Source organism: Vulpes vulpes, chromosome 1 (assembly GCF_048418805.1).
Source record: "Vulpes vulpes isolate BD-2025 chromosome 1, VulVul3, whole genome shotgun sequence".
Taxonomy (NCBI): Eukaryota; Metazoa; Chordata; class Mammalia; order Carnivora; family Canidae; genus Vulpes; species Vulpes vulpes.
The window spans coordinates 68,220,963-68,244,340 of NC_132780.1; the positions used below are offsets into that span (position 1 = coordinate 68,220,963).

Here is a 23,378-nt window from a genome sequence, read left to right on the forward strand (position 1 = left end):
ATAGAACTGTATTTATAAAAACAAGCAATGGACTAGATTTGGCAGATGGACTTTAGTTAGCTGACCTCTACTCCAGACATTGTGCTGGGATTTTGGAATACTGTGGGGGGAAGGAAGCAGTTTCTGCTGTCACAGAACTCACAGTCTAATGGAAAGAGACAGACTAAGTTCTCATACCAATAATACCCAGTATACTCACTCCCTGGCATGGCCAATGTTTGTTGAGTGAGTGAATATAGTTTATAAAGACAAGAGTTTATAAAGCCAAGTAGTTTTACATGAGATTTTATGTTTTCCTCTGGCCACAAGGTGGCCCATGTCCCTCTCGCATAGACTTTGATGACTGTTTTTCTCTGAGAATCAACACGTTTTCTCTGGGCGGTAATTTTACAACTAAAATCTGGAAGAGGGTTGAGCTTGCCAGAGTTCTCAATTGGGGTGAATATGCTAATTGGATGGTAACTGTAGTCCCAACTCATGAAGGACGGTGGGATACTTCAAGCATTAAAGAAATAATTGTGGAGGGAAATTGATGAACGAGTGAATGACAATATGAATACACAGTTTTCCAGTTAGAAATGAAAGAGCATATTTATTGTAAGAATATAGGCCATGAAAACAGTTAGTATGAGTTCAAATACCCAATCTGCCATTTACTAGCCGTGTGGTGGACAAGTTTAGTTACCTCCCTGCCTCAATTATCCTAACCCGTGAAGTGGAGATAAAAATATTCCCTGACTTAATATTGTGACTGTGGGGATTAAGTGAGGGAAGACACCTAACGTGTGTGAAAGTGTCGGCCCAGAGTAGACACTTAATAATTCTTACACGCTATTTAGTGGAACAAGTAAAATGCAACAAATGTGAATATGAACCTCATTAGAAGTTACATTTCATATTTTTTTACAACTGCTATGTCACGAATGCCAACCATTCAAAATGGATGCTGGCCTTAGAGTTGGCAGAGGCTCACACCAGGCATGAGGCTAAGCCCTAGACGTCCTGGAAGGGGGGCCAGGGTGGCAGCAGGGCTCAGAGGGAGTGGGGCCAGCAGCTGCTTTCCAATCCACACAAAAGTTTAGTAGTATTTCAACATCAGCACCTTGGTGTGCATGTATAGCAGCTGTTACTCATTCATGTTGGTACTTGCTAGTGTCAGCACATTACCAGTGACATAGATTTTTTTGTACTTGTATACCTATAATTATTTGGTTGTGCTAATTTTCCACCCAGTTAGAGTATAGATCAGCTGGAATTTACATTTATTTCTGATAAAGTTTTCCTTTAAACTCTGAATTTCTCATTGGCTTACTCTTGTTTTATTGTTTGTCTTTAGATATATGCAAAAAATCTGGTGAATGCCGATCGTTGTGCACTTTTCCAGGTGGACCATAAGAACAAGGAGTTATATTCAGACCTTTTTGATATTGGAGAGGAAAAGGAAGGCAAACCTATCTTCAAGAAGACCAAAGAAATAAGGTACAGCTGGAAGTAGAATGTCCATATGCTGTGACTGCAGCTGTGCGGGTGTCCTGTTACCCACGTTTCTGTGCCTATTCACAGGTGCGCTGACAGTACTTGTCATGCTGTGATATCATTCCCACCAGGACCCGCCTCCTGAAGGTAGTACTTCTGGGAATGACATTGCAGTGCCAGCGAAACCGCGCCTAGGAAGCTTTAGCGTCACTCCTGGAAATGCCGTCTTCCGGAGGCGGTCCTTTTGGAAATCATGTTGGAAAAACTTACTAGTGCTCCCAGGTAGGTAAAGGTACATCCCACCTGGAGTCTGCAGGTTTCCCTATGTCTAGGAACAGGGTGTACTTAGAAAATACTGCCCCTAACCTGTCCTGGACTGCAGGGCTGTCTCCAAGTCCAGACTATAATGGAAATTGACCTGGTATATTTAATGACTTAAACACACTGTTCTGTAACTGATCAGTTCATTTAATCCATCATATAGCACAGTTTTGTAGCATCTGAAAACTAAAGCCTTCTTTGACCTTTAAATGGCAGTAGCTACTGTCACTTAGATGAACAGAGTGGAGTTTGAGTGGTGGAGGCAAGCTTTTTCCATCATATCACAATCTTAGCATCTACAAGGAGCACTGTCACCAAACTTTTAAGAATCAAGCTTAACGTTTAAAAATTGACCTTTTTTTTTTCTTAGACATTTGCATCCCTTTTGCTTATGTATCTTGTTTACCTATTTTCCCACATAATAATGTAAAGAACTTGGGTAGTTACAACATTGTAGTAAAACACTATTCCTTATTAATTACGAGTTGCTTTCCATGTGTCCTGTCACTTAAGAGAGCTAAGCAGATGTGAAAGAAACAGGAGTGTGGCCCTGAGCCAGGCCTCCCCACTGCCTGTCACACAGCACTTCCCATTCTGTAGCCCTAGGGTGACAGATCCTATATTCCACACTCAAAGAACTCTGAATTAGAGGCACTGTTGAGATTTTTTATTTTTACCTTTTATGGTTTTATTTTTGGTTTATTTGTTTTTTAGACCTGAGTAAATCAGTTTGGATAGGTAAAGTAATTTTTCATTAGGTAAAGTAATTTCTCATGCTGAGGGTTCAAGTGTTCTTCGCAGTGCTGGTATTGATCTCATTTCACAATAACTTGAAGTTCGTGTTGGCAAGCAGGGGAGGAACAGTGAGGGAATGCGGCTGGCTACAGCTCTGTCAATGGACCAGTTGATGCCAGCCATTTATGCACGGGGCTGCCTCTTAATTATCTCCTGCTGGACACAGCAAACCAAGAAAATCAGGCATAAATCATGATGTGGATTCTGATATTCTTTGCTTGCAGCGGTTGAATTTGTGCTGTCAAACATCAATTTGTTCTTTGACATTGGTCAAAGCACAGAAAACCAGGATGAAACAAGCTTGCTTCTTAAGCAATGCTGAGTTCACTTTTTGGTGTTTTAAGAAAGTTAATTCTCTTGTGTCAATTATGTTCTGTTTTTTTCCCTTAAGGTTAAGCTTTATTTCAATAATGTTGAATAGTGCCTGTTATTAATTATTGCCTAAAATGTTGAAAATGTAATGTTATGGGAATTATTTTCAAGCTATTGAAATCTATATATTATGGACTATAGACCTCTTTCTTAACTACTTTTGAAATGAATGCATGTATTATGTGATATTGTAATAAGAAAACTATTTATAAAATGAGAATATATTTATAAAACAAAGTGCTGATATTAGATACCGAAACATAATTAAGTGTAATCAGATGTTTATATTTTTGACTGCTTTTAAATTTAACAAATTAGAGAAGTAAAGATACTAGAAGTTATAAATTGTGTTATTTTTATATAATGCTTGTGTTGCAAAAACCTTTGAGTCCCAGTCCTGCAATAGTATCTCAACATCAGATATAACCTAGAAGTTTGGTTATATTGTGGTGGAAAATACACTGGTGTAGACCTGCATTCTTGTTTTTATTGTGCCACTAACTTTTTAGGAATGTTGGCAAGTTACTGAACCCAATGGGCTTCCATTCACACTACTGTGAGAATTAAGAAAATTTATGTTGAGAGGCACTTGTCTGGTTTAGTCAGTAGAGCGTGGGACTCTTAATCTCGGGGTCATGAGTTCAAACCTCACATTAAGCATGGAATAAAAAGTAAATAAAGAAAGAAAAATAATTAAAGAAAATTTATGTTGAAGCATCTTGTAAATTATAAGGTACTTTGCAAATATAAAGAATTATTATTGGTCAGTAGAGGAGAGTGCTAGTTAATCTCTCAGTTTCAATTTGTGATCCAGTATAGTTAAATATATTGTGGGTTCTATCTTAAAACAAGCTTCTCAAATGATTACCATGCAGTGTTTCTCTGCTTTACCTTTACATGTTATATAATAAGAGGATTTTTGAATATGTAAATGTAAAATTAATGCAAGTATTTAAAATAAAACAGTGCTTTTTAATATTTAGTGGTAGTGAAATGTTTCAAATTATTTTACAACACCACTGTCTTAAGTAGCATGTCCCTCTCTTTTATATCTGCAGATTTTCAATTGAGAAAGGAATTGCTGGTCAGGTAGCAAGAACAGGGGAAGTCCTGAACATTCCAGATGCCTATGCAGATCCACGCTTTAACAGGTGAGAAGTAGTTTGTGTCCTCAGCAATCTCTCCTTCATGTCCCATGTGGCTGCAGCCTCTGTGCTGGAGCCCCCAGATCCCCACATGCCTGCTCAGTTAGTGCCTTTGTTTTCATTATAGTGTTAATCATTCTGTCCTGGGCATTTGCTCCACGAGACCATGCCCTACAGGCAGTAACACCTACTGATGAAAGTACCTACTTGTGATTCAGTTCTGTCATGTATCAGCTCTAGAGGGACCTGGAGTGAGTTGGTTTTGCTGAGCCTCCATCTCCTCATCTTTAAAATGGTACAATAATGCCTATTCTATAGGGTGGTTTTTGTTTGGTAAGATTAGAGAAAATATTCATAAGAGCTCTAGCAACTTCACCTGACACAAAATGGGAACTCTATAAGTTGCCGCTTTTATTAGAGATTATTAGAAGTTGGGATATTAGATGGCTTATAAAGATTTTTTGTTTTGTTTTGAGTTCTTTGGAGAACTAGGAACCAAATTATATAATCTGATTTTAATAAATCTCTAGAAATTGAAAGTCTCAGGATTGATGTTGTGACTGGTAGGGAGTCATGGTTCAGGGATTTTGGCAGTAATGTTCCCTTAATTCAAACATTTGGTTCACCTTAAGAGACAATTAAATAGCATAAACAAGTTTTTTTGGAAATTTGATTAGTGTCCAATATGTGCACAGTTATATCCTAGGGGTACATTTTATCAGTAAATTAAGGGTATGCAGAAAATCTCAGGTTTTTTTTTTTTTTTAAAACATACTTGTTATTTTAGTGCTTAAGTATTGAAGATATTTGCATATCCTTATTTAAAACTGTTATATAAAAATTTTATGGGTCAACTTTTAAGAACATGAAAAGACAAGCAACAGATTGTGAGAAAATATTTGCAAAATGTGTATCTGACAAAATACTTGCTTCCAGAATATGTAAACAACTGTCCCAACATTAATAAAATAACCTAATTTAGTAAATAGGACCCAACATTTTAAGACATTTCACAGAGGAAGATACATGAATGGCCGTTAAACACAAGAACAGATATTTGTATAGGAATTTGACAATGAAATCTCAATACACAATAATTTGAAGGGATATAGTTTTTATTTTTTATTTTATTTTATTTTATTTTTTTGGATATAGTTTTTAAAACATAGCATTAGCAGGGTGCTTAGGTCAAGCCCATGTTGGGCTCCACACTGAGTGTGGAGTCTGCTTGTAATTCTCCCTCTCCACTCCCTGCCCCTCTTTCTCAAGTAGATAAATCTTTTTTTTTTCTTTTTTAAAAATGAGGTGTTAGCAAGTGTTGGCAAGGATGTGGGGAAACTTAGACTCAACACACATTGCTGATGGGAGTGTGTAATGTACAGCCACTCTGGAAAACCTTGCACAGTTTCTTGTAAAGTTAAGCATACACTTACTGTACTCAGTCAGCCCCACTCCTGGCTATCAAGGAAGAGAACATGTCCACACAAAAATTTGTACATGGATCTTCAAAACAGCATTATTCACAATTGCCAGAAAACTGGTTGTTAACGACCAATAATATCCATCAACTGGTGAGCGGATAAATGAAATGTGGTTCATGCATACCTCAGAATACTACTCTGCAGTGTGAAGGGCTGAACCATTGATAGCTGCTGCAGGGTGGAGTCTCCACACAGGACTCTGCCAGGAGCCAGGCATAAGTGACCACCACCCGCCAGCTGCCTCTAGGTGCATGGTTCTGTCGATAGAACTGAGTCTTGTTGGGAAAAATATATTTTCTCTAATTCAGGAGTCAGCAAACATTTTCTATTGAGGATCAGATAGCAAGTTCTTGAAGTCGTAACGTCTCTGTCACAAGTCCTCGGCTGTGTGGCAGGGTGGTGACAACCCATTCAAAAATGGTGCCCTCTATCACATTAAAACTGTTTATAGAACAGGAGAGGGCTGGTTTGGCTGGCTCTCAATTGGTAAGATGATCACTTCCATTTACATTTGTTTGTTAGCAAGTTACATCTCTCCTAACTTAGGACCAAGTTTAAAGGAACATGTTACTTTACCAAATTTATTATATTTTTCCTCTGCACCCAGTTAGTCTGCATTTACTTAATAATGTTGGGGATACATAAAACTGAATGATAAGCTGAAAGCCTCCTGGGGACTGTTCTGAAAAACTCTTCAAAAAAGAGAACAGGGACGCCTGGGTGGCTCAGTGGTTGAGCAACTGCCTTGGGCCCAGGGCGTGATCCTGGGGTCCCAGGATCAAGTCCCACGTCGGGCTCCCTGCATGGAGCCTGCTTCTCTCTCTGCCTATGTCTCTGCCTCTCTCTGTGTGTCTCTCAGGAATAAATAAATAAAATATTAAAAAAAAATAAGAGAACAAAGTGATCAGAATATTTTTGAAGAGATTTTAACGAAACACTTTCAAATGTCACATTGTCCTTGAATTTAGAAGCTCAGCAGTTGCATTACAATTATTTGCAATAGAAGCATATAAATTGCAAAACTAAACAGATTTATGATAGAATGTACACTTTACTTTCTTGTCTGTGTGTGTGTGTGTGTGTCTATTTTGTTCTTGAACCTTACCACAGAGAAGTAGACTTGTATACAGGGTACACCACACGGAATATTCTGTGCATGCCCATCGTGAGTCGAGGAAGTGTGATCGGCGTGGTACAGATGGTGAACAAAATAAGCGGCAGTGCCTTCTCTAAAACGGATGAAAACAACTTCAAGATGTTTGCCGTCTTTTGTGCGTTAGCCTTACACTGTGCCAATGTAAGTAACACTTTTCTAAATATCTTTTAAAATACTCAATATCAGCTTTAAAATTTTTTAAAGAAAGTAGTTGAAAGGGTGGGTTTTTTTCTCCAGTGTTTCCTTTATAAACCAGAATCAGTGATTCCTGGTTATACGTATTTTAGGAAATGTCTTTAAAATCTTCTAATATTTTAGCATTTGTTTCAAGGTGTGAATTTGTTAAAAAGAAAAATGAGGTTACTATAAAAGTAAAATGTTTAAACAGAAGGTTTATGTCTCCTGGTATCTACTGAAATGGGTAAGGAAAATGTGACCTAAATCCTTATTGTTCATCATATATAGTGCACTTGAGAGTCTTGTACAAAAGAGAGCAGTGCTAACAGCACCTAAGGTAGCCTCACAAGCATGGCAGCTGCTCAGCGGGTTGGTCAGGTGCATTCCAGATGTCTACTCCCTTGACCCTCACAGCTCGTCTGCTCTGCTCACTGCGCACGTTTGTTGTATGAAGTCTCACATTAAATATTTAGTATTCTCTAGACTCGAGTCATCTTTTAGTGATATTATTGGCATTTGGAAGTCAGGGGAAATTTTATTAACCTTTTTTTTTAAAAAAGCTAAACCAACACAAATGGAAGTTAACACCTTACTAATATAGGCCTTTTTGGAAATAGAACCTCGAGTTCCATAGGGGCAACCACAGAGCTAATGGAAACAGCTGAGAGATGACTAGAAACAAAAATGTCAAAAAGTAATGCTGTGGTGACTAGGGATGACCATTTGCTATTGGGTCAGTGCTATTCCATAAGAAACTCCTTCTCCCTCTTTGTCACCGCACACCTCTCATGGGGACCTTTCTTGTTACCTAGTTCATCAGAAATACATGATACTTTATGCTTTAAACATTTTCTACACCTGTGTTTCTCTCTTTTATAAGAGATATATTTTATTTATATATTTATATATATAGATGTATATTTTATTTATATAAAAATATTAACAGTTTACATTTGTTTAGTTTAAAAGTTGCAAAGATTGGGGGACACCTGGGTGGCTCAGCAGTTTAGCACCTGCCTTCAGCCCAGGGCATGATCCTGGAGTCCTGGGATCGAGTCCCGCATCGGGTTCCCTGCATGGAGCCTGCTTCTCCCTCTGCCTATCTCTGCCTCTCTCATTCTCTCTGTCTCTCATGAATAAATAAATCAAATCTGTAAAAAGAAAAGTTGCAGAGAATGTAATTTCTCGTATATCCTGAATATTGACTCTCATCTATTTTTAAGTGCATCCAGTGGAATCTAACTACTATAGCTACTTAAGAGCCATTATAGACCATTTAAGAATACAGCAGGCTCTGATGATTGGAAACTACTGCATCCTTCTTTTCTCTCTCTGAATGTATATATTTCTGTTACCCCACAAAAGTTTGACCCAGTGTAATATACTTTAGGAGTGTTTTGTTAATTAAAATAGTCTAAAACATGTATAATAGGTGTTAAAAATTAATTTTGGCTTGTGGTAGTATATGTCATTATTAGTATACATGTGGTCACAGCAACCATGTTAGGAAATTTTGATAAATAGTTATCAAAAATATAAATTATTGCCTGTCTTTAGAAAATACAAGCTCAAGTAATCATTACTGCATAATTTAAAGTCCAGAAGTTCACATTGGTGCTGTATCAGTGTGGGGGGGGGGGACTGCCATGAGCAATGCTACAGACTGAGTGGCTTAAACAGCAGGAAGTTTTGGCAACTAGAGTCCAAGATAGACATGTCAGTAGGTGTGGTTTCTTCTGAGACCTCTCTCCTTGGTCTGGAGGTGGCCTTCTTCTCCCTGTGTCTTTGCATGGTCTTCCCTCTGTGTTTGTGTCCTAATCTCCTTTTCTTCTAAGGACACTCATCACATCAATTGCAGGCTCACTCTGTTGACCTCATTTTAATTACTTCCTTAAAGGCCCTTTATCCAAATACATCACATTCAGAGGTACTAGGGCTTTAAGATTTCAACATGAGTTTTGGGGAACACAGTTCAGCCCTAAACAGGTACCAGCTGCCATTGGCTAAACTGTTCTTTATTGTCCTTTAACCTAAAACCATTCCTTACTCTTTGCCTTGCATGGCCTGAGTATTTTTGAAGTGTATAGGCCAGTTATTTTACAGAATGCCTCTTACTTTGGACTTGTCTGGTATTTCCACATGATTATATTGAGGTCATAATTTTGACAAGAATGTGGCAGAATGATGTATTCCCATCACATCCTTTTAGCAGGCACACATCCTTTCACTGGCCATGCTAGCTTCATCACTTGGTTGAGGTTGTGTCCACCAGGTTTCTCCTCTGAAACACATTCCCTCTTCTCACTATTCTGGAAGAGAGTTTGTATGTAAGCCTCTGCCATCCTCCTCTTTCTTTGTCTCCCAGAGAGCTCTACTGATACCCCTGTCTCGTACCGCAGGAACTCCTTCTGGCCATGTCCTTTCCATCTTTGAATTTTGTTCTTTGACATTGAGGAATTGGATTCCCAGTCTTCAACAATATTATTCCTATTAATTGAAAAATTTTTGAGGAAGCCCCAAGAATTGCTTTCATTAATGAGTACATAGAATTTTATTATAGCAATTTCTCTTAATTCAAACTCCACCTGAGCTAAGATGCCAAAAAGTACTGATAACTCTATCAGTTATTTTAAATGATCTGTCAGCTAAAAATTGATTTAGATTCACCACCTTCAGTATTTTATGAAAACTTTAGAAACCACTATTAGACCTCATTAATACCATATTTTATATTTCCCTTTGTTTTAAGAGGGTTTTGTATTAGAGCAATTTGAGGAAGGGGTTATTTTGAAATGGGAGGTAGGGAAAAAGCCTTTTTTTTTAAGTTAGAGAATGTGTGGAAGAAGTTAAGGAGGTAGAAATCAGTCCTCTTAAAATCTGTCTAGGATTCCATGTGTCCCTGGAAGAATGCATCACAGTCAGTGTAGACACTCTTGAGTTAACTCAGTCGTGTCGTTAGAGGAGCCTGGCCCAGCAGGTTGAAACTCTTCTAATCCCCTTCATGTTGCATCACAAAACCTAGATGCAAACATGATTAAATGTTTACACCAAACTAAACCCAGATTTAAATAAGAAAAATAATAATCCTGAAAAGTCATTAGTAAGCTAACAGTCATTCTGTCTTTGCATTTTTCACCTGATCCAGGTTTTTCTTCAGCCATATTAGAAGGGGGATTACATACCAGTTGGCCCACACAATTCAGTTATGAAGGTAGTTCTGAAATGTACATCTATTTCTGTTGTGCTGCTCACGCACTTGCTGCTTGTGGCAAAGTACTTGGAACAGTTGTTGAATTAATAGATTACTACGTGTTTCATCTTTCACAAAAAAGATAAATATTCCAAGTGTGCCAATGTGTTCTGATGACAAAATATAGTCAATATTTTATTATTTAGAAGATACATTCAAATAAACAGCACTTAATCTGACTTTAGTATTGCAAGTGACATTCACACTGAATAAGAAAACAGGTGCTTTTCCAAATTAACTTTTCCTATGAAGAAAGCATGTGGAAAACAAGTCTGCATGTTCTCCTTGTCACTGCTCCATGGTCATGTGACCCACGTATACAAGTTATCACAGATCTTTACAGAGCCTGGGAGCAGAACATTGTTAAGTTACTTTACTGAGGTTTATAAGTACATGGCACACTGTGCGGGTGTAGAAGGTACAGACTGATGAGTGCTTGTACACACAGTCCAGGGAAATCATCACTGTGATCCAGACACAATACACCCACCTCATCATGAGATTCTGGATGCACCTTGACCCTCCTCATCTTTACCTCCCCCCCCCCCCATTTCAAGTAGCTGTTGATCTGCTTTCTGTCACCATAACAAAGTACCTTGCATTTTCTAGAATTATTGTAAATTCCAGAAATTTAAATGGAATCATAAAATGGAATGGAATCCATTCTGTATGGATCATAAAATCTGTATTCCCTTTTGTACAGCTTCTTTCAGCGCAATTATTTTGAGATTTGTGCATGGCATCACATGTATAGTTTAATTCCTTTTTACTACTGAATATTCCATCGAATAGATGTACTGTAATCTAGTCACCTGTTGATGGGCATTTGAGTTATTTTTAGGTTTTAACTAAAGCTGCGTGAACATCTGTGCACAAGTCCTTGTGTGGTGTATGTTTTCATCTCCATCAAGTCAACACCTAGATGTGGAGCAGCTGGTTCAGGTGATAGGGGGATGTTTAGAAAACTGCCAAACTGGTTTGCCAAGTGGCTATACCCTTGTAAAGGCCCATAGCATCCCTGTATGTACTCTGGTTACTCCACATTTGCCATGTCTGTGTCTTCTTTGATAAAGTGTCTTCTCAAAATGCTCTTTTTTTGTTTGCAATTGCTCGTTTTCTTGCTGAGTTTTGATAGTTCTTCGTATATTCTAAATATGAGTCATTTATCACGTGAATTATTTGAAAATACTTGCTCCCAGTGTTTGGTTTGATAGTTGCTTTCTAAGAGCAGTTCTTAATCTTGAAGAAGTCTAATTTATTAGATTTTTTTCTTTGTCTGATTATCCTGTTACCATTGTATCAAAGACATATTTGCCTAACCTAAGGTCACAGAGATTTTCTCCTGCTTTCTTCTAAAAGTTTAGGTTTTGCATTTAGATCTGTGATCCATTTTTAGTAAATTATTGTATATGGTTCAAGGTAAGGGTCATCTTGCATTTATTTATTTGCATGTGGGTCCAGTTGATCCGGCACTGTTGGGTATGTTTGCTGTCCTTTCTCCATACCTTGCCTCTGCACACCTATAGAAAAACAACTGATGTTTGGCAACATCTTGTTGATATATGGACCCCTTTATCATTTGAAGTAATCTTTCTTCATCCCTGATAATAGTCTTTTCTCTGAAATCCACTTTATCTGATATTAATACAGCCTCTCCAGCTTTCTTTTGACTGATGTTAAATGCTATGTCTTTTCCATCCATTTTACCTGATTTGGGTCTTTAAAGTAGGATTCTTATAATCAGAATAAGCTGAGTCTTGCTGCTTTTTACTCACTCTGACAGTCTGTGCCTTTTAACCAGGATACTTTGACTACCACATTTTATGTTTAAGTATAAATCTACCATCTTATTATTTGCTGTTTGTTCCATCTGTTCTTTATTCCCTTTTACCTCTTTCTTTCTTTAAAATGGAATATTTTTTTATGACTTCACTTTATGAAACAGCTTTTAGCTTACTAAAATCTTTCCCATGAAGAGTTTCATTAAGTTTCATTGGTTTTGAACATGTTTGATAATATATAAGGATGCAGCTAATTAGTTTGCAGGATTAACTGATCAGCATCAAGGGAAATGGAAAGTTATGTGAATTTAAGCCAAAAATATTAGTGGCTGGAAACAAAAATGTAAGTGGGATATTTAAGAACAGCCAGTCCTTTATTCCATTTGGATCCACATATTTTTTGGCATATCTTTCTCAAATAGTATAACTAAAAATCTAAGTATTGAAATAAATCAAACTGAACCCAGACCTTAACATCAGCATCTCACAAAGTAGTAAATGAAAAAATTGACAGTTGATAACATATATTTAATTAGTGCTTTCATTATAAAATATGTAATTTGGCTAATAAGGCTAAAAAGAGTCGTTTCAGTAATAAAATATTTAAAATATGTATTTGTATTTGTATGTATTTGTAAAATTTGTATGTTTATCCTTTTCTATTTTAATATAAACAGTATATTTGCACAGTGCATGTGGATGTAATTGCTAAAGGAGTATACATTTATTGGGCACTCATCTCCCAAATTCTTCCACTGATAAAGGGCTTAATGGTCAAGCATTGTTGAGACTCTGGAACTAGAGGACTTTGACATCACCAAGAATTAAGATAAATATTTTTGAAAGGAGACATAGAAAAAACTTAACCTCCTGCTTGGTGGCGTCTGTCTCTGTGTGTTTGAGCTGCTGGAACAGAGTGCCACATACCACATGGCCTAGAAACAGCAGACACTTATTTGTCATGGTTCTGGAGGCTAGGAGTCTAAGGAGGGGCCAGTGGACAAATACCAAGGCCTCTCACTATCCAGAGACAGTGTCTGAGGAGAGAAGTTAACAAATCTTTTTAAATGGAGGTGGAATTTAAAAAAAAATAACTTCAGTGTTTTGTATTTTCGAGGGCACATGTGTGGGTATCCTCAGCGTATATGGAGATATAGAGTCATAGTAGTTACAGTTCTGATTCTTTTATACTGAATTTTGGACTTTAGTGACTACTTTAAACACTTATTTCCTTTTTTTTTTTTTATTTTTTGGATTTGCTTTCTAGATGTACCACAGAATCCGTCACTCCGAGTGCATTTACCGGGTGACCATGGAGAAACTGTCCTACCATAGCATTTGTACTGCGGAGGAGTGGCAGGGCCTCATGCGCTTCAACCTCCCTGTGCGCCTCTGCAAAGAAATTGAATTGTGAGCATCTTGTCCTGTTTCTCCACAAACCAATTTTTAATTTGATTTTGCCTAAAGTTTGAAATGGGTACAGCAGTAGAGCTGCCAGCACCATATCACATGTGTGGTTCCATGTGTCTCCCTTGTCCTGTCTAAGGTGATTTCACATCTCCTGATGGGTCGTGGACACAGAGGCCACATCTCTTTATCTCTAGGGAAAGAATTTCAGCATCATTTTGAAATGAGTTAAACGTTAGCTTTCCTTGTTAGTCTTCTGCCTACTTTACACTGCATTTATAGCACTTCATGCTGAAGATGGCTTTGAATATCTGAGATCTGAAGGTTTTTATTTCCATATACTCTTAAATTTGCAGACTGATATTTTGGAATGTAGTAATAATTAGTGCAGCTTTCACACTTTGTTTTCAAATCCCGTGCTCCTAGGTGTGAGCTTCTGGCGGTAGGACCTCTGGTGATCTGTATGTTCATTGTAAGTGCAAGCCAGCACTGTTCAACTCCATACCAAAGATCTGCAGGAGTAACCCAGAGCTGATTTTTGCCTTATAATTGGAAGTATTAATGCAACAAGGGGGCCAGGTCAGACCAAGGCGGCTCTAATGCTAGAGCAGCCTGTGTGAGCAAACAAAAGCTAAGCCTAAAGTGCCTCTAGGTTATGTATCGAAAGCCCAAGGGACCAGGTATGGACAGCGACCTGGGCTGTAAGCTACCATCAGTAATCACCTGCCTTTGCTCGTTCATCCTCCCTGTGCAAGGATCTCTTCTGACGTCTTTAGCAGAGTGCTTCTAACCACCCATGGTTTGGCACTGCCCTGTCTGAACAGATTTTTGCTCAAATAAACTCATAAGACTTTTCATCTGCCTCAGTTTATCTTTTAATGGTTTATATATAGTACTTACAGTGATATAATAAGAAATATGTATATTTGGTCTGTGTAGCTAGTTTCTGGCTCATAGCTCCTAAAAAAACACTTGAATTTCCTAAGTGATTGGAGCAAGAGAGGAGTCTTTTCTCATTCATAATGAACCTCTTTGAACCACACTTGAGTTTATGCTATTGAAGGACTGTAGGAGGACGGGGGATGGTTGCCCAAGGAACCAACTATATGGTTTGGGGTTGTAATTTTCAGCTTCATGGTCAGGGACAGGGGTTGGGGATTGAGTTAATCAAATGTTCCTATGCAATGGAACCTCTAGAAGCCCTACACAAGGGGTTTGGAGAGCTTTCAGGTTGGTGAGCACCTTCAGTGCTGGGAAGGCAGTGCCCCTAAGAGGCATGAAAACTCCTCAGCCCTTCTTCCCACATGGCTTGCCCTATGCATCTCTTCCATTTGGCTCTTGAGTTGTAACCCTAATAATAAACTGATAATAGTAAGTAAAGTGTTTCCCTGAGTTCTGTGAGCTATCGCAGTGCATTATAAAACCTAAGGTGGGGTTTGTGGAGACCTCTGATGTATAGCCGGTGACCAGAAGCATGGGTGGCCTGGACTTGCATCTAAAGTCGAGGGGTGCAGTCTTGGGGACTGAGCCCTTAACCTGTGTGGTCTTCACTGGCTGCAGGTGTGTCAGAAGTAAGTGGAGTCATAGGGTATCAGTTGCTGTCTGCAGAGGGTAGAAGAATTTCTTGGTGTGGAGAAGTTACACATTTGGTGTCAGAAGTATAACTAGAGGAAAATGTTTTCTTTTAATATTTTACCATTGTGTTTATTTGGGTTAAATGTTCGTAATTAGCAAATGAAAAAATAAGTAATAACTTTGGATGTTTGTATTTATAAAGTGTTTCCTCTGGACTTAAATAGGAGATAGAAAAATTTTTAACTCTAAAAAAAATTCTTATTTCCTCCCCTTGTTTATCAGTTGTGTAAAACATGTAGCACTCAAAATTATTTTGTACTCTTTCATTGCTCTGATAACAGCCACAATATCATTTTCTTTATAGATTGTTTAATAGAAAATTAAGCTATGGCTTAAATGTTGGGCTGAGTTCCTAAGGGAATGTGTGGAATTTCCTCCTGGAAACATTTAAATATAACAGAGATGTGACTGAGAAGGCAGTAAAGGGATGGCTGGACTCCCAGTGTTTTCTTACTTTCTTAATAGACAAAAAGTTAAATTACTTTATTTGTTTTTATGCTTATCCTAATTATATTTACTAATCAATTTTGTGTTCTTTGCATCTTAGATTCCACTTTGATATTGGTCCTTTTGAAAACATGTGGCCTGGAATTTTTGTCTACATGGTCCATCGTTCCTGTGGGACGTCTTGGTATGAATGACCTTAAAAACTTCCTTTGTAAGCTTTTGGGTGATCTGACCTCTTCCTCCTTCTGCCTAAATGCCTTGTCACTTTCTTGGTTGATAATTATCTGAAAGTATGCCATCTATAAATATTTTTTTCGAAATTTAAATAAAAAAAGGCTGAAATTACTGGACAGATTTATAGCCTTCTTGGATTTCCCTTACAGCCTGCCGAGCTCTTTGCCAGGGTGGCTGTCCCTTGGCGAACAACCATGTGTCTTCCAGGTGATGATAAAATCACAGGTGAAAATTACCTTAGGCTGTGTAATGGGAAGAGGCAAGGGTTACTGCTCCACATCGTTATGTACTGTTTGAAAGAGTGTTTTGGAAAACGTGCATTGAATTTAGCATCAGCTCTCAGCCATCATTATGTATCTGTTAGGACAGGTGTGAAGGAACCAGGTCTCCTAGATCAGCGCCGAGTGCTTTCCTAGCGATTCCACGTGGCTCCCTTCCCCCGCAGGTCCATCCCCTCTCCTGTCCCCTGCCCTAGAGGCCTCTTGGGACTTTCCATTTACCCTTTACAGCTTCAACACACATACTGAAAATGCAAAGAATAATTTTCTTTTTCTCTTTTTTCACTCATTTAATCAGTAAGTGGCTTATAAAGGCTGTTTCTCTGGAACTAAACTGTCTCTCCTTTGCTTTTGAATTATGTGTCTTCTCTTACTTCTCTTGGTGACTTTTATAAATTGCTCTTTTGAAAGGACATACATAGGCTAATTAACTCCACTTAGATATCAGTTGAGAGTTTGGCCAGTTGGAACTCTTAAGATGACACACCTTATACTTCAAGGATATTTGAAAATTTTCAGTGGAGGAAAATAAAGGTTATATATATCTATAGGTTATGTATCTTTTATGAACTCCCATCTCTTTGGTATTTCAAAGAGCCCCGTTTTATATGGACGTGCTTTTGTTGTAAGCAGCCTTAAGTTCCCCCAAAGAGTTGCTGGGGCCTTAAATAAGTAGAAATACATGATAATATAAAAATAAAACGTAATAACAACGTTGCATAATAAAAATGTGTCATACGGTTTTATGTACTGTATCAGGACTTTGGTTATGGCCACTTACCACTTCATAATTTGAGCGTGCCATAATACGCTCAAAAGGATAATACGCTAAAAGGATAGTCACTCATCCAGGAAATTCTCGTGGTGTACGTATTTGCAGCTCCTGAATCTCAGTGTGCTTTTTGGAAAACATCTCAAAACATCCTCAAACGGGGTGATGAAATGTTGCCTGTTAAGCACAGTGGGATGTGGGAAATGCTTGAAAGGTGAGGACGGTGATGGAGTTAATGATGGGCAACCGCATGCTGACTCTGTTGTGTACCCCCCTGGAGGCCAATTAATCTGTCCGATCCCAAGCTCTGCACGAGCCTTTGTCTCTTAGCTGGCTAGAGGAATGGAAGGGAAGCAGTGAGTGTGGCCCCAGCTCTCCGGGACCTGATCACTGTGGAAGATTTCACGGTCGTGAGTGTATTTGGGAACACGCAAAGAGGTTTAAACCAGAGTCTCAGCTAGAACGTATTGATTCTTTACCAGTTTCTGTCATAACACTCTCTTTTCCACACAGCTTTGAGCTTGAAAAGTTGTGTCGTTTTATTATGTCTGTGAAGAAAAACTATCGGCGGGTTCCTTATCACAACTGGAAACACGCAGTCACCGTAGCACACTGTATGTATGCCATCCTCCAGAACAACCACGGGCTCTTCACTGACTTGGAGGTGGGTGTGCACATACTTTTTGTTGTTGTCTTTCCACTTCAAATAACCTGAGTGGATTTAAATATTCTGTGTCTGGAGCGCCTTCCCGATATGGATATATGACTTGTTGACCCCAATAATTGAATAGAAGCACACTTTGAAGTTGCTGCACCTGTGTATTTGTCCTATTATTCTGTATAAGATATGTTATACAGAAATTCCAACTTCACCAGAATATTCCCCCGAGGAAATACTAGTTTTTTACTTTCTATTCCCTCTGAAAGCCCAAGTCTTCTGAAAGTCTTTGTTACATAAACAAAGTAGATTTTTGCCCTTACCCTCGTGTGCTGGGTAATGTAGACATATCCTACTGACTTGAGAACCCAGAGCATTAAATCATCAATTATAGTTAAGGCATAAGTATGTATTTGATGTCTTGTCTGGCGAGGCAGTGGGTGCTGTGATGCTTCACTGACTTCCTGACTTTCCATACCCCAAGCTGGTAACACACTCAGAGATTTGGGGCTGCTGAGTCCACTCGAGTACCACTGTCCAGCCCATTCTTCTAGCCCCCAGCCCAGCGCTCAGTGATGCTGACCACCAGCGTGTCCTCTCCCCACACGGTCCTAGCAATGCCTCCCAAAAAGCCCAACTTGAATCCCCTCTCTGCTCCTCCACAAAACTGATCTGCTTCAGAGGCCACATGGACTGTGTCATCTCGGTCATGAGGATGTTGTGCTTTCCTCAAGTGTACATCCACTAGAATCCAGCACTCCTGAGGCCGGCCCTGTGCCTCTTCCATCCTATCAGACCACGTTTACAATCTGGCCAGGAAATTCAGAAGGTATATTTTAGGGGGAAAAGGTGCTATTTTAAAGAAAGAGTCAATTTTTCCTTCTTTTATTAATAATCTTTTGGTAGGGCTTAATTAGCCTAACAACTTAATATTTGTTACCAAAAACAAAGATGAAATTTGTTCTTTTTTCATGTAAATTATTCTGATTTTTCTATTCCATTGAATTCCATATTTTGAGACATTCAGCATTTTTTCCACTGAGTTCCTTTTAAGAAAGCAGTTTCGTTTTCTTATTTGCCATAGGTTAGCCTGTGAGTTTGACAACTCTGGAAACCATACTATCAAATTACACTGAAATATATATTTAAAAATGGAAAATTTTAAGATAAGTGAAAGAATTTTGCAGCTACAAATTAATTCTCACTTAAGTTCCTAATTCATCTTTAAAATTACATCATTATGTTTTCACAAAAACTCAGGTCCTTTTGGCTAAAAATAATCCCAAAATAATATGTGTAAAAATTCAAAATATATTTTTAAAAAGGGTATTAAAACTCTGATAGAGCTAGTAGAAATTATCATTTGAGGGGAGCCTGGGTGGCTCAGTTGTTTAAACATCTGCCTTCAGCTCAGGTCATGATCTCAGAGTCCTGGGATTGACCTCCAGGTCAGGCTTCCTGCTCACTGGGGAGCCTGATTCTCCCTCAGCCTCTCTCCCACACTTATGCTATCTCTTTCTCTCAAATAAATGAATAAAATCTTTAAAAAAAAGAAATTATCATTTGATCTTATTAAAGGAGTATATTAACAAAGATAATTCTTCACTTCGTAAATTATTTTCATGTGCTTAATTCTGGCATTACTCTTAATAAAACTATTGAACTTTATGTCAATAAAAATAAAATAGGTTAAAAAATTGCTTTTATCGGGATCCCTGGGTGGCGCAGCGGTTTGGCGCCTGCCTTTGGCCCAGGGCGCGATCCTGGAGACCCGGGATTGAATCCCACATCGGGCTCCCGGTGCATGGGGCCTGCTTCTTCCTCCACCTGTGTCTCTGCCTCTCTCTCTCTCTCTCTCTGTGACTATCATAAATAAATAAAAATTTAAAAAAAATTGCTTTTACCTATTGTGCAAGATTTTAAAACCTTGAAATTTCTTACCAGATTCATCATGGTTGACATAACAGAGGAAAATATGGGAACAACCTAAAACCGAAATAGTACTCAGAATGTAACTAATTCAATTATCCTAAGACCCCCGAGCCTACAGGACTGCTCCCATGCAAATACCAGCAGTTGAGGGGTGCTGGTGTTCTGGGAGGCCTCCTTGTCCAGTAGGTTTGCAAGATAAACTAGTTCTGTTCAATGAGGATCAGAGAGGAGCATTTTGGAGGCATAGAGTTAAATGTGTGAGGTTTCTGCAGACCCCGTCCTGCCTGTCAGCATCTCCCCCCTGTGGGCTCTGCCTGTACACTCACCAGAACATTCACCAGGCACTTCTCCAGAGCCAGCCTTTCCACTTGACCTTGTCCACCATCTACCCCTCAGAGGACCTGCCCTAGCAGCTCATCCCTCCCTCTGCTCCCTCAGCATGTTCTGCGCTGGAATGTCTTCTCTGCATGGACCACCCTGTTGTTACCTTAATCTGTCTCCCCCTCCACTCAGCTCTCTCCTGATTTCTCAGCCACCTCTTGCCACAGACCAGTGGAAGAGCTCCCATGCTGACTGGCTGCAATTCCTCTCCTCCCCTTTTTTCTGAAACCAACTTGAATCCTCCCCCCAAAAAATGCCCTGGGCCAGATCACCAGTACTCTGTGCCTTGCCTGCTGAGGGTCAGTACTTGAATCTCAGCTCTTTGAGTCACTGTCTCCACTTGGCTTCAGCATGCCCAACCCTCTTGGTTTCTTTTGACCACACAGGTTTGGAGGTTTGGAGATTTTTTTGCTGTTTCTCTTTCTTCAGACTTAAGGTTGGAATACTTGAAGGCCCAGACCTTTGGCCTCCTCAGACCTCCACAGCAGCTTTGGTGGACTCAGCCAGTCTTATGGCCCAAAATGCCCCGCTGTGGGGGCTCAGCTCAGAATCTCCCCTGAGTATCAAATAGACATCACCCCTCAATCCAAAGCTGAACTTCTGACCTCTTTCCTGCAACCTCCTTCACCTGCAACTGTGCCATCTCAGTTGCTGACAGTCCTACACTTTCCAAGGTGAAATGCCTTGCAGCCATGCCTGATTCCTTCCTTCCCCTTCTCTTCTCCCTGCCCTCCCTTTGGCTCACACCCGGACCCTCAGGAAATCCTGTGACCTTGCCTGCAAAACCCAGCCAGACTTAATCATGTCCTCTGAGCCCCCAGTGCTATCATATCACTCTGGTCTGAACTTTTGCCTGATTCACTACAAAAGCCTCCTCAACCAGTCTCTCTCCCCATCCTGGAGTCTGTTCTCAGTACCGTTGTTGCCAGCATGGTAATCTTTTAAAACATATAAGTTACATGATATCACTCTCTGCTAAAAACTCTGTGGTCCTTCCCTGCTTTCTGCAGGAACCAGGGAAGGACCACAGGGTTTTTAAGACTGTTAAGATCTTCAGTCTCCCCTCTCTGCTGTTCTTCTCTGTCCTCTGGCCACAGCTCCCATCATCTACCTGATTGACCATTAGGGCAGGTTCACGGGCAAGAGCTAGCACCCATGTGCTCCTCTCCCCGAACCTCCTGCTTCTCTCCTTCACCCTCCAGGCTGCTCACATCGACTTTCTGTGGCTCACCTTGTCTCTTAACACCTCCCCTGCTTCTGCCTCTTCTCTCTCTCTCTGTCTCTCTCCCTGTACAATTTGCCATTTTGTCACATGCCGTGTGATTTACTTGTCATGTTCCTTTATTTATAATAGCAATAGTGTCGTTGGAATTTAACATTGGATGGATTTTTTGAATGAAGGACTGAAACTGTCCTCCCCCTTGTGCAGATTTGCTTGATCTGTAATTCTTGGGAACATTTGCATTAATTTGATAACCACCCCAGAGCTGAGCCGGAAAACTCAAGAATAATTTGATTGCCAAGTCCATAAGCAGAAAAACAAAGAGGTTAAAAAAGAAGCTAGATCATCTGGAATTTTAAAGATTCCTAAGGATGTGGGCTATTGGAATGGCAGGAGCCTGTCCATATAATAGGAGTGATAAGCTGTAAATCCCTTCGTATCCATTTCCTTGTTTTGAACATCTGTGCACTGTGTTATTTTTTGAAGCGCAAAGGACTGCTAATCGCGTGTCTGTGTCATGACCTGGACCACAGGGGCTTCAGTAACAGCTACCTGCAGAAATTCGATCACCCTCTGGCAGCTCTCTATTCCACCTCTACCATGGAGCAGCACCACTTCTCCCAGACCGTGTCCATCCTCCAGGTGAGCCCCTGTGCCACATGCCCACCTGCTGCCTCTGACGTGTCGGGGGTCCCCCTGCCCCCAGAGGGGTACTAATGGTTTATAAGTAAACAAGAGATATTGGTCTGGCTTCCTAACAACAGCAGCTACATTTTATTGTAGAACATTGTATTATATAGTCATCATCAGATAACCGTGGGGTTTTTTGATGATGATTCCTTGGTGAAGATTTTGAATGTATATATATTTTGTAGCCACATTTGATATTTAAGTACGTGATACTCTAAGGCAAAGTTTGTTTCACATCTTTAACTTATTTATATGGATTATCATATTCTTAAACCCAAATATACTGAACAGTGAATCTTGAGAGTTAGGCAAATCAAGGTTTTAAGTTACTGAAGTCCTTTTAGTTTTTCTTATATGTGTCCTGTTTTTTATTTTATTGCTTTTAAGATATTCTTAAAATATCTTGATTTAGACCCAGGCAGATCTCACTTCAATGTCTGATATATACACTCTGTCTTCACTTTAAACATTCGTCCTCAAACTCACCTTCACCAGGTAGCTGCTCATCAGGTCATCTGATTCATGATGGTTTGATTACTCTCCCAGACAGTTTCTTAAATGTGCTTTGATGTGAGAGGAGTGGACTCTGTTTTCCCATCGCTGTCAATCTCAGAGTAGGAAGAGAAATCCCATGAGGTCCTCTGGCAATGCGTCTAAGGAAGGACATGAGCTCCTCAGGGCTGTGTGATAAACGCCAGCAGCAAGTCCAGCAGGGCTAGTGGTGGACAAGTGCAAGGCAGGAGGGTGTCTGCAGCCTGGCATCTCCCAGTCTCACACAGCCTGGGCCTCTCTTTGAGCTCCCGGGCTGTGGTTTTCTCTCCTCAGCTTCTCCTGACTGGCCTTGTTTGTTCTCTTCATCCTAAGTGTCCCAGGGATCATCAGGTAGTATTGCATGCTCAGACCTTTCCAAAACCCAGCACAACGGACCTGTCTGGGTCTTGTTTCTTCACCAGAAAGTAAGTGGTGACCTCGCTGAAGTGCCCTGCTGGCTACCTGCTGGTCACGGTGGAGGAGTGTCAGAGACAGAGCTACTTCAGGGACTTTCAAGCCACATCCAGCGGGTAGTGGATTATTCCACTTGTTCACAGCTGGTCCTGTCCCTGAAAGCAGTAGGAAATCACACTCCTGCTGTCCCCTTAGCACGAATCCTTTCTTTATTTTTAAGATGATGTATGTATAGGTGGATGAATGGATAGATACAAATGTGCCTACCTAGTAATTTAAGCAGGATAAAAGGTGTGTGTGGGTGTGTATATATCTGTATGTGTGTGTATAGAAACATGCTTTTTGTAAATGACAAACTTACAGAACTTCATGATGGTTTTTATAGGTATCTGATCTTACTCATGATTCCAGGCTGTTTGTACAGGAAGAAGAGTAAATGCCACAAATGACATCGGGATGCCTTCATTTAGAGTTAATTCAGACTCACTACCATATCCTAATTCATACATTTGATTATGACAACATTTTTAGCAGTGTAATCTGCAAATAATTTTATTAACCTTTATAAAGTTTCTTTGGAAAACCTATTTTAAATATAATAGGACTTGTTTTGAAATAGGGTTTGCACAAAGTACACAGCTGCTGGGTAGAATAAAAAATTAAAGCCTGTGACATAGCAGTGTTCAAACCACGTACAGATGGGGTGGTCTGAACTACTCGCCCCCCCCCTGCCCCCGTGCTGCAAGACTTGCCCCATTGGCTACCATAAATCACGGAGGTTCAGAATGGTCTATCTCATTTTGAGCAAGCCCTCGGCAATGTG

The 23,378-nt window shown here is 39.7% G+C and overlaps 1 protein-coding gene across 7 annotated transcripts in view; it reads left to right on the forward strand.

Moving 5' to 3' along the window:
- The window catches only part of PDE10A (phosphodiesterase 10A), a 591,886-nt gene that overhangs the window by 525,452 nt on the left and 43,056 nt on the right, over positions 1-23,378 (forward strand). For 6 of the 7 annotated variants that reach the window (XM_072766442.1, XM_072766447.1, XM_072766434.1 and 3 more), the window contains 7 exons: positions 1,337-1,479; positions 4,023-4,115; positions 6,701-6,887; positions 13,222-13,364; positions 15,544-15,627; positions 17,241-17,391; positions 21,407-21,562. In XM_072766442.1, coding sequence (XP_072622543.1) covers positions 1,337-1,479; positions 4,023-4,115; positions 6,701-6,887; positions 13,222-13,364; positions 15,544-15,627; positions 17,241-17,391; positions 21,407-21,562 — 957 coding nt within the window. The remainder of the gene's footprint in view (positions 1-1,336; positions 1,480-4,022; positions 4,116-6,700; positions 6,888-13,221; positions 13,365-15,543; positions 15,628-17,240; positions 17,392-21,406; positions 21,563-23,378) is intronic. The other variant, XM_072766428.1, reaches the window with a different exon arrangement.